Genomic DNA, 12,197 nt, shown 5'->3' on the forward strand with positions numbered 1-12,197 from the left:
CGAGAATCCTCTGCCAATGGGGCTGTTTCTCGTGATGTCTCACAATGGTCTGTTGTTGGCTCATGCTATTCAATAGCAATCAACAGCTTGGAAAAATGTATAAAACCATTGCTGGTGAAATTTGCAAACAAATATTAGGGTGGGAGGGTAAATAATGATAAGGACAGCTTGGTTCTATATAACTATCTGGACTGAGTGGTAAACTGGGCTCATTTGAAACAACACGTGTTTTAATACAGTCAAACATAAGGTCAGACATTTAGGAACAAAGATTATAGGACCCAAAGATAGGGGACTGAATTTAGGTAATGAATGAGATTGAATGGTGCCAACACAAGCACCTGGTAAAAATAGGTGATCTGTGAATGTATTAGCAGGAGAATACAGAGTAGATGAAAGGACAAGTTATCATCACTATATATGGCATTAATAAGGCTGCGAGTCTGTCATGGAGGTCACGGATGCCGTGGCTTTCTGGGATTGCCATGACTTCCATGGCTGCAGCAGCCAGTACAGCTGACCCCAGAGCCACTAAAGCAGCTGACTTCAGGGCCAGTCCAGCACTGGCTGCTGTTTGGGCCCCATGGGGGCAGCGGCACCTTAGTCAGTGTATTTATAGTAAAAGTCATGGACAGGTCACGGGCCGTGATTTTTCATTTATTGCCCATGACCTGTCCATAGATTTTACTAAAAATACCCAAGACTAAATCTTAGCCTTAAGCATTAGTGACGCTGTTACTGCAGTACTATGTGCACTTCTTCTGGTATTCACCCTTCAAAAAAAAAAGGTGCCGAAAAGCTCAAAAGGAGAAAGAAAAGAGCCATAAAAATGAGTTAAGGTCTGGAAAATCCACTTTATAGTGACATACTAAAGAGTTTACCTAAGAAAAGGGTAAGATGCGACTCTGATCACTGTCTACAACAGGGGTAGGCAAACCTTTTGGCCCGAGGGCCACTACTAGGTGGGGAAACTGTATGCAGGGCCATGAATGTAGGGCTGGGGCAGGGAGTTGGGGTGCGGGAGGGAGTGCAGGAAGTGGGAGGGGGTGCAGTGTGCAAGAAGGGGCTCAGGGCTAGGGTTTGGGGTGCAGGAGCGGTACAGCAGGGGGCTGAGGGCACGGGTGTGGAGTGCAGTAGGGGGCTGAGGGCAAGGGTTGGGGTGCAGGAAGGGTGTGGCAGGGAGCTCAGGGCAGGGGCTTGGGGTGAGGGGTGCAGGAGGTGGGCTCTGGCACAGTGCAGCTTACCTTGAGTGGCTCTGGGGTGGCAGCGGCGCGCAGCGCGGCTAAGGTAGATTCCCTTAGCGGCCAGCATGTCTGGCAGTGGCTCCTGGGGGTGGGGTGAGGCAGCTGGCTCTGCCGCATGTTGCCCTCACCTGTAGGTACCACCCCCGAAGCTCCCATTGGCTGCGGTTCCCCGTTCCTGGCCAATGGGAGCTGCGGGGGGCAGTGCCTGGAAGCGAGGGCAGTGCACAGAGCTCTCTGCCCTCATCACCCCCAGGGACCACAGGGATGCGGTGCTAGTTGCTTCCAGGAGCAGCGTGGGGCCAGGGCAGGCAGGGAGCTTGCCTTAGGCCCGCTGCACCACAAGGCTAGCAATCCCAAGGGCCGGATCTGGCCTGCGGGCCGTACTTTGCCCTCCCCTGGTCTATAAGCATCCTTATGGATGGGGAGATTTCCAGTAGTGGAAGCTCTTTAATCTAGTAGAGGCACAACAAAATCCAATAGCTGGAAAGTGAAGCTAGACCAAGTCCCCTTAGAAATAAGAGGCAAAATTTTAACAGTGATGGCTATTAATCATTGGAACAGCTTACTTAGGGATGCAATGGACTCTCCATTGCTTCAAGTTATGACATGAAAAATCAGATACATTTCTAAAAATTATGTTCTAGCTCAACCAAAAGTTATTGGCTTGATGCAGGAATTACTGGGTGAAATTTTATGTCTTGTATTATGCAGGTGGTCAGACTAGATGATCAGAATGCTCTTTGCTGGTTTTAGATCTATTTTATATACAGGCTGTGCATTCATTCTCTCTCTCTCTCTCTCTCTCTCTCACACACACACACACACTCTCACTCACTCTATGGTGTATGCCATATCCTAAGCATAGTCCCTCCAGATTCTTGACTAGGACTATGTTACTAGAGAATATTTCACAGATTTTTACACTGTAGCCAACGTATGTTGGGGAAATATTTGGGAAGTTAAGCAAGTACTGTAAACACCCACATGATGCAGATAAATTTGACTAGAACTTTATTGATTTTAAGTAGAGTCTCAGTGCTTGCATTTTAAGAGCTCTTAGGAGCAGATGAAGCCACAGAGAACCTACTGCTTTAAAATCTATATACTTTAATTTATATCAGTATCATACTTACCACTACAGTCTTTCAATAAATAAATTAAAACATGCACAAGCTACCTTGGGTAAATCCATGAAGCTTGGTCGAGCGGTTGAAATTAGTCCAAGTGTTTTTAAAGAGCAATTCACAAGTTGTGATAAAATACCACAAGCTGCTTCTGCTGATTCCTTGCTGCTGTCCACCTTAAATGGAAACAAACCATTTATTAGTCCAGGAAAACAACACACCAAGCCAATGAACTTTGCAATAAAGAGGGCAAAAAGAACAGCTTTCCTTTAACTGAAGTTCTACTTTGAAAAGTGTAAAAATCTCAGAGTAGGGTCCCATGTGTGTCTTACTAATTCTACACTGAATGTTCTCAATTTCTTAAAAGAGGCGCTTATCAAAAGTTCAGTCATAAATCATAGGACTGGAAGCGACCTTGAGAGATCATCTAGTCCAGACCCCTGCACTCATGGCAGGAATAAGTATTATCTAGACCATCCCTGACAGGTGTTTGTCTAACCTGCTCTTAAAAATCTCCAATGATGGAGATTCCACAACCTCCCTAGGCAATTTATTCCAGTGCTTAACCACTCTGACAGTTAGGAAGTTTTCCCCAATACCCAACCTAAACCTCCCTTGCTGCAAGTTAAGCACATTGCTTCTTGTCCTATTCTCAGAGGTTAAGAGGAACCCTCCTCCTTGTAACAACCTTTTGTTACCTTGTACTTGAAAACTTATGTCCCCTCTCAGTCTTCTCTTTTCCAAACTAAAAAAAACCCCAATTTTTTTTTTCAATCTTCCCCCATGGATCATGTTTTCTAGACTTTTAATCATTTTTGCTGCTCTTCTCTGGACTTTCTCCAAATTTGTCCACATCTTTCCTGAAATGTGGCACCCAGAACTGGACATAATACTCCAGTTGAGGTCTAAGCAGCACGGAGTAGAGTGGAAGAACTACTTCTCGTGTCTTGCTTACAACACTCCTGCTAATACATCCCAGAAGGATGTTCGCTTTTTTTGAGTAACAGTATTACACTGTTGACTCATTTAGTTTGTGGTCCACTATGACCCCAAGATCCCTTTCCCAGGTAGTCACTTCCCATTTTGTGTGCGCACGCAACTGGACAGACATCAGAATATGCTTCTACAGACACAACATTCTGAAGATTCAGAGCAGGCTAGGAGGACAGTGAAGAAATTTGGCAGCATGTGACCTCCAGAAGAAGAAAGGGGAGCGTCCATGTATGAGCAACACAGATACAGGTAAATAACCGTTTTAATGTTCTTTCCACAGGTACTAATGTGGAGAGTGGACTAAATGACACATCTGAGGGAAGGGAACAGAAGGAGACTCCACTGATTGGAAGGCATGAGATGCACTGTCCTAGGGATGGGGGTTCCATGACCACCCCTTCAAAGAAGGAGGCGGGTGGTGGTGGTCGGGGACTCTCTCCTCAGGGGGACTGAGTCATCTATCTACCGCCCTGACCGGGAAAACCGAGAAGTCTGCTGCTTGCCAGGAGGTAGGATTCATGATGTGACGGAGAGACTGCCGAGACTCATCAAGCCCTCGGATTGCTACCCCTTCCTGCTTCTCCACGTGGGCACCAATGATACTGCCAAGAATGACCTTGAGCAGATCACTGCAGACTATGTGGCTCTGGGAAGAAGGATAAAGGAGTTTGAGGTGAAAGTGGAGTTCTCGTACATCCTCCCCGTGGAAGGAAAAGACCTGGGTAGAGACCGTCGAATCGTGGAAGTCAACAAATGGCTACGCAGGTGGTGTCGGAAAGAAGGCTTTGGATTCTTTGACCATGGGATGTTGTTCCAAGAAGGAAGCGTGCTAGGCAGAGACGGGCTCCACCTAACCAAGAGAAGGAAGAATATCTTTGCAAGCAGGCTGGCTAACCTAGTGAGGAGGGCTTTAAACTAGGTTCATCGGGGAAGGAGACCAAAGCCCTGAGGTAAGTGGGGAAGTGGGATACTGGGAGGAAGTATGAGCAGGAGTGCGTGAGAGGGGAGGGCTCCTGCCTCATACTCAGAAAGGGGGATGATCAGCGAGTTATCTCAAGGGCCTATACACAAATGCAAGGGGCCTCGGAAACAAGCAGGGAGAACTGGAAGTCCTGGCACAGTCAAGGAATTAGGATGTGATTGGAACAACAGAGACATGGTGGGATAACTCGCATGACTGGAGTACTGTCATGGATGGATATAAACTGTTCAGGAAGGACAGACGGGGCAGAAAAGGTGGGGGAGTTGCATTCTATGTAAGGGAGCAGTATGACTGTTCAGAGCTCCAGTATGAAACTGCAGTAAAACCTGAGTGTCTCTGGATTAAATTTAGAAGTGTGAGCAACAACGGTGATGTTGTGGTGGGAGTCTGCTATAGACCATCGGACCAGGGGGATGAGTTGGACGAGGCTCTCTTCCGGCAACTCACAGAAGTTACTAGATCACAGGCCCTGGTTCTCATGGGAGACTTCAATCACCCTGATATCTGCTGGGAGAGCAATACAGCAGTGCACAGACAATCCAGGAAGTTTTTGGAAAGTGTAGGGGATAATTTCCTGGTGCAGTGCTGGAGGAACCAACTAGGGACAGAGCTCGTCTTGACCTGCTGCTCACAAACCAGGAAGAATTAGTAGGGGAAGCAAAAGTGGATGGGAACCTGGGAGGCAGCAACCATGAGATGGTAGAGTTCAGGATCCTGACACAAAGCAGAAAGGAGAGCAGCAGAATACAGACCCTGGACTTCAGAAAAGCAGACTTTGACTCTCTCAAGGAACTGATGGGCAGGATCCCCTGGGAGAACAACATGAGAGGAGTCCAGGAGAGTTGGCTGTATTTTAAAGAATCCTTATTGAGATTACAGGGACAAACCCGATGTGTAGAAAGAATAGCAAATATGGCAGCGACCAGCTTGGCTTAACAGTGAAGCTGTTATATTGTAAGACCAACCTAGAGAACACTACAGTAATCTTACTTCCAAGTGACTGACATAATATCAAGAACTGCATGTGAAAGAAGAGTGGCTCCTCTGGTCAAGTGTAGATGGAAAAAAGCTCTCCTGGCCAAAACTGTTACTTGATCATCTAAATGCAGCTGCTGTTCTCACAAAATTCTTAATTAAGAACTAGAAAAGAAAACAATGGGCACACATCCTCACATTAAACAAGCTGACAAGACTCTAGCTATAGCTCCATTTTTCTTCCCCAACCTATCTACATCAGTATCTTGTCTGGACTAGTCCCATTTTGTTCTTATGTATGTCATCAGACTCAGTCCCCTTCATCTAGGATCAAGCAAGATAGAGACAAAAGTTGAGTATAAACACTAACCCATACCTCAGCCTCTGAACAGCACCCCCCCAATTTAAAAAAGGGGTAACAAGATAAAACTGTGGCATCTCTCGTGAGAGGACCCTCATACATTTACCCAAGACAACTTCCTGGGACCTCTCAGCCATGAAGGAACCAAGCCAAACAAGCGCTGACCTACCCATCCCAGTATGTTGCCTGAGCTAAGTCAACTCCATTCACCAAGCAATATTATCAAAGAAGTAATTACATCAGCAGACATATGTTCATTATCCATAGCAAGGAGAATAGAGAATCATGGAAATATACAGCTGGAAAGGACAATTCATTTAGTCTACCCGCCTCAGCTGAGGCAGAATCAAGTGTACCTAGATCATTCCAGACAGATGTTTTTCTAAACTGTTCTTAAATACCTCCGAAGACAGAGATTTCACCCCTACATCACTGGTTGCAATGTTTTACTATTCTCATAGTTGGAAAGCTTTTCCTAACACCCAGCCTAAATCTCCCTTACTGCACCCTACACTGATTACTCTTTGTCCTACCCCTGGAGGATACGGAAAACAATTGATTACCACCCTCTTTATGTAATTACCTTTTATTATTTGAGGATTGTTTCCATGTTCCCACCCTAAACCTTCTCTTGCCTTAAAATGTCCAGTTCTCTCAACTTTTCTTCAGATGTTTTCTTAACTTCTTATTTTTGGACTCTTCAGGTTTGTTCACTTTTCTTACAGTGCGATATTGAAAACTGGACATAGTACTCCATCTGAATCCTCACTAGTGCCGAACAGAGTGGGAACAATTACTCCTGTTAATACATCTCAGAATTAAGATAGGTTTTTTGGCATAATTCGTTCTTGACAAGTCCATGTTGGCTATTCCTCATCACTTTATTATGTTTTAATTTTGAGCAAAGATGGTCAACAAATGTAACAAGTATGTATGTATGTCTATCTATCTTTATTTGCATACTGGGCCATCAACCTACATGGCAGTTTACAAAGTACATTAAAACAAGTTAAAAGACACAGTCCTTGCCCCAAAGAGCTTGCAATTTAAACTGACTAGAAAAACATACAAAAACACAGAAAGAAGAGGAGGGTTCCCTCTCATTAAGCCTCTCCACCAATACAAAGAAGAGACGCAAAATCATTAACCCTCTCCCTTAACAAACAAAGATTTCAGATACAGGCTATGTCTACATTACATAGTTCAGTCGAATTAACTTGACGATCATCCACCACTGCAATTAAACAGCTTTTGTATGTCCACACCATGCTCCTTGTGATGGCAGAGCGCATCCACCATTGGTGCTCTTGCATCGAGAGAGCAGCGCACTGTTGGTAGCTATCTCATTGTACAATTCACCACCATCTGCCGCTGGGTGCTCTGGGAAGGGATCACAGTGTCTCATGGGGCAGGCTCACCATCCCATGACACAGTTTTCTCCATCCCATCATTCCATGGGTTTCCGACTATGTTTTGCACTGTTTTTCAACAGCCCCAGTAAATTGCGTGCTGCTATCTGAAAGCATGGATCCTGCACAGCTCTCCTATCTTGTGATGAGCGTCATGAACACAACTGATTCTGCATTATTTCATGAGCTGCAAATTTGATGACGACGACACAGTGGTGTCTGCCTTGCTGCGAGCAACGGAAAGAAACAATTCAAGATTGCTGTTGGCATTCAAGGAGCAGATGCACATGGACCACCATTGGTAGAGAGCTTGGAAAATAAGCACCGAGTGGTGAGACTGCATCGTAATACAAGTATGGGATGACGAGCAGTGGCTGCAGAACTTTCAGATGCATAAAACTACCTTCCCGGAACTGTGTACAGAGCTCACCCCTGCCCTCTGGCACAAGGACACCAAAATGAGAGCTGCCCTCACTGTGCAGAAGCAAGCGGTGTTCGCAGTGTGGAGGCTGGCAACTCCAGACTGTTACTGAGCACGCATGAAGTCCACTGTGGAGGTTGCAGTGATGCAAGTGTCAGGACCATTAATTGCCTCCTGCTATGAAGGACTGTGACTCTGAGCAATGTACAAGAAATAGTGGATGGCTCTGTGGCAATGGGATTCCCTAACTGCAGGAGTGTGACAGATGGCACCCAAATCCCTATTTTGGCCCCAGACCACCTTGCTACAGAGTACATCAACAGAAAGGGCTAGTTTTCTATGATATTGCAAACGCTGATGGATTACCATGGTCATTTAGCCATCAATGAGGGGTGGTCAGGGAACACTAGCCCATATAGAAAGCTGCAAGCAGGAACTTTCTTTCCAGACCAGAAGATTCCAATTGGGCAAGTGGAAATGCCAACGGTGATGCTGGGGAGACCCAGCCTACCCCTTGCTACCATGGCTCAGGAAGCCTTACATCAGAAACCTTGACTGCAATAAGCAGCGCTTCAACAACAGGCTCAGCAGGTACAGAATAGGCCTTTGGCAGATTAAAGAGTTGCTGGTGCTGCCTTTTTGACAGGTTAGATCTCAATGAGGAACATATTCCTATGGTCACAGCAGCCTGTTACATAACATTTGTGAAGCTAAGGGGGAAAAGTTTCACAGGTGGAGTGTCAAGGTGGATCAGCTAGTGGCTGCTTTTGAGCAGCCAGATACCAGGGCTGTTTGTGGACCTCAACAGGGGGCTATTCGAATCCGGGAAGCTTTGAAGGAGCATTTTGATAATGAGCCCCAGTAACGTGTCTTTCTGTAATGCATTAATCCAGGCATTGCTTTCTTGCACTCTAGTATGACCCTCGTACTGACTGCTATATGTGCGTTAATTTTACCTGCAAATGCACCAATTGCCACTGTATATGAATTTCAGCAGCAACCACCACGTATAAGAGAAAAAGATTCATTTTATTTTTATAGGTTACATTTTTATTAACTAGACATACAAATATTTCTATTTTCTACAAGGGACATGAAAATGAAGAGCACTTTTTGAAATGAGGCTCTCACAGCTGGATATATGTCCAGTTGTAATTCTGAAACGTGTCCCTAACGGTGGAATGCATGGGGGACAACAAGAGCTCTGAAACATGCAAGGAATGTGTGTGGTGAGTTTGGGGAGGGCATGGAAGACAGTTCCGCCTGGGATGCAGGGGGAGGGGCGAGCAAAGATGTGTTCCACCAGCAGCACAATCAGGGAACACGCATCCAGGTGTTTTTTTAGATGTCAGCCTAGCAGGAGAGTTAACTCGGCAGGAAAAGCACTGCAGTACACCTTCAGTTTTGTTGACAAAACTGTAGTTTAGACATGCCCATAGACCATTACATATCTGACCTCTTAGTCCTCATTCTCAAAGGAAAGTTACACACCACCTTCAAAAGACAAGCCTGGGAGTTTAAATTCATAACTTTGTCTCTATTCAGTCCATGATTTTTTAGTGTCTAGCATTGTTGTCATAAGCCATACATCCCAGCTATAAACTACTGGTAACCCCTAACTTGTCTTCCCTCCCCTCCCTATGACTGGAGGAGTTTTAACAGGCCGTCACTTCAATTTGTCCCTTGAAACATGTGCTAACTACTTACGCTAAACGATCTGTTCCCAGGCCTGCCGCATCCGAGCCGATGCAGTCTGCCTGACATTTGGGCGGTGCTGTGCCTGCGCTGGTTGGTGGCTAATGAGCTGCCAGGCTTGCTTTTCCAGCATGGCCAGGGCTTCCATGTGCCTGCCTGCTAGGGTTGCCAACTGTCTAATTGCGCAAACCCAAAGACCCTTGCCTGCCCTTTCCCTGAGACCACGCCCCTGTCCCACCCCTTCCTCGAGCCCCTGCTCACTCCATCCCCCTTATCACTTGGTCTTCCACACCCTCACTCACTTTCACCAGGCTGGGGCAGGGGATTGAGATGCAGGACAGGGTGCGGAGTGAAGACTCTGGGAAGAGGTGTGGGAAGGGGTGTAGAGTGCAAGCTCTGGGAAGGGGTGAATGAGGGGGTTATAGGTTCAGTGCTTACCTTGGGCGGCTCCCAAAAGAGACCAGCACACCCCTCTGGCAGCAGCCCCAGGGGGTCGCCGGGAGCCACTGCCTGCAGGCACCACCCCCTGCAGCTCCCACTGGCCACAGTTCCCAGCCAATGGAAGCCGTGGAGTCAGCACTCGGGGTGGGGGCAGCGCTCGGAGACCCCCTTGCTCCCCTGGGGCCGTAGGGCCGTTCCGGCTGCTTCCAGGAACGGTGCAGAGCGAGGGCAGGCAGGAAACCTGCCTTAGCACTGCTGGGAGCCCCCAGGCTCTTTTAAATCGCCCCCTTTGCCCCCCCACCCTTGTCGGCAGGCCTGTCTGTTCTACCTTGTACAGTATTTAGCTGTGACAATCCGAGGGCCTGTCTACACTACTAACTTAAGTCGACAACTTATGTGAGGTCAACTTACAGCCAACACAGTAATTACTTTTGTGGCTGATGTCCACGCTACCCTCCTTCTGCTGGTGATGTGCATCCTCACTAGGAGCGCTTTCACTGACTGAAGGGGGCGGCAGGGGCTGAGAGTCCGGGAGCAGGGGGCAGCCGCCTGGAGAGGGAGGGGACACCTGGGCTCTAGCTACCCAGCTTTCTGGTCAATTTCCATAGCTCCAGCATGGAGCAAGATTGCATTACTTACATTAGCTGGAAGCTGTGTCTACACAGACACTGTCGCCCTCACTACACCGACAAGCCCTATGCCTCTCCTGGAGGTGGAGTTATTACATCAATGTAGTGGGGCACTTACATCAGTGGGACAAGGCTATAGTGTGTACACTGACATAACTGAATTGACATAAAAGTTGCCTTATATTGACCTAGCGGTGTAGTGTGGACCAGGCCTGAGTATGTTTCCCTGACCTGAAGAAGAGCTCTGTGTAAAGTCGAAAGCTTGTATCTTTCACCAACAGAAGTTGGTCCAATAAACAATATTGCCTCACCCACTTTGTATCTCTAATGAAAGTGAAACTAATTCTATTTTTTCATCTTCTAACAAGAGTTTACTCTATAGCTAGTAGATAGCTACCCTATCTGCTTCAGCACTGAAAACTTCTACTCCTGGAAAGTCTCCAGATGCACATTAAATTGGTATTAAGAGGTTTTTCGATTGAATGTCCCAGGCCTAGGAAAAAAAAACCCCAAACATAGCTAAGTTTGTTAGAGGTATTTATGCCAACAATACATCATTTCATTCACCATTAAATGCATGCATTTTTTCGTAAGTTGCATCCAATTTACAAAGTATCACATTGGAAACAAGGAAGTCTTCTGAATGCTGAAGTGGATGAAATGAAAAAGAGTTGGTGGTGTTATTGCACAAATTCCTCATGGGTCTCTATTGTTTACTGGATGGAGAAATATTCATGATAAAGGTGTCACTAACTTCCTGGTAACAACTCCACAACCTGATTCCAATGCATAACTGAGCATCACCACATGACTCAGCCCAACGTATTGCTGACAAGTTTAAAAACAACCAGTTGAGTCAATGGAAAGTTATTTTGGTTGTGACAGACAACATGGCTAAGAAAGGTGCTTGAGCTTTTTTGATAAATCAATATCTACTTGTGTTACGGATGTGCTGCCCATACAATGCAGCTCTTCACAGGCGATTGTTGAGATGTAACAAGTTTATCACTTGTGTAAAAGTGAACGGCATTTTCAAGTTTTTCAAAAACCGATATCAGCAGCCATTTTTCATCATTTAATACTGCACTCATTTTTGTCCACACTGAGTAAGCCTGGCCATACTCAATGGACATCTTAATTAAATGTTTCAAAGGCCTCCAAATATTCAAGGCGGCTCTTCATGCAGTTGCTGTTGAAGGAGCGGCTCAGTGTTGCCCCAAAAGTAATTTGCACCGACATTCTTTATGACAATGTTTTTTGAAAAAAAAATTCATTTCACTGCTTGAACCTGTAGCTCAATCCTTTCAGAATACGGAAAATGGTAGTTCTACTCTGTTTTAATACCAAGAACAAGTTCCTGAACATTAAAAATAAAATATATCTGCAAAAATTCTGAATGCTGTCCACTTACAGAAGTGGAAGAAAAATAGACAGACAAAAATATCATCATGGGGGAGGGGGAAATCAAGTGATCAGTCCTGCATATGTTGCTGCCTACCTTCTTGATGCTTCCAGGGCCAAGACCTTTCTGATGATGAATCTGATCCAGCTTGTAACCTCAGAGTGGCTGTTGCAAATTTTAAACATACAAAACAAACAACTTTGATGGATCTAGAAAGTTATAAAACAAGAAGCCTATTCAGTTGTAGAACAATATGGAGTACAATCCCAGCAGTTGAATCAAAACAATTTGCCTCATCATAGTGGAAAGGGCCGAGTCCTCCCTGTATTCTAGCTACAATGGGAGAAAATTTTAACTTTTTCATGTACTACTGCATGTGCATAACAAGAGTTATCCTTGAGAATCATCCATTCAAAAGCCAGAAGCAGACAAAAGTCCTCCACTGTGGGGAAACTGGTGACTGTGTATCACAAGAAGAAAATGGCACATGTGGAGTCAACTCAATATTCATTAGATGAAGA

The 12,197-nt window shown here is 45.7% G+C and overlaps 1 protein-coding gene across 3 annotated transcripts in view; it reads right to left on the reverse strand.

Moving 5' to 3' along the window:
• FBXL3 (F-box and leucine rich repeat protein 3) overlaps window positions 1–12,197 on the reverse strand; it is a 39,376-nt gene that overhangs the window by 15,761 nt on the left and 11,418 nt on the right. For 2 of the 3 annotated variants that reach the window (XM_038407577.2, XM_038407587.2), the window contains exon 3: window positions 2,419–2,544. In XM_038407577.2, coding sequence (XP_038263505.1) covers window positions 2,419–2,544 — 126 coding nt within the window. The remainder of the gene's footprint in view (window positions 1–2,418; window positions 2,545–12,197) is intronic. The other variant, XM_038407605.2, reaches the window with a different exon arrangement.

This window comes from Dermochelys coriacea, chromosome 1, assembly GCF_009764565.3.
Source record: "Dermochelys coriacea isolate rDerCor1 chromosome 1, rDerCor1.pri.v4, whole genome shotgun sequence".
Lineage (NCBI taxonomy): Eukaryota > Metazoa > Chordata > Testudines > Dermochelyidae > Dermochelys > Dermochelys coriacea.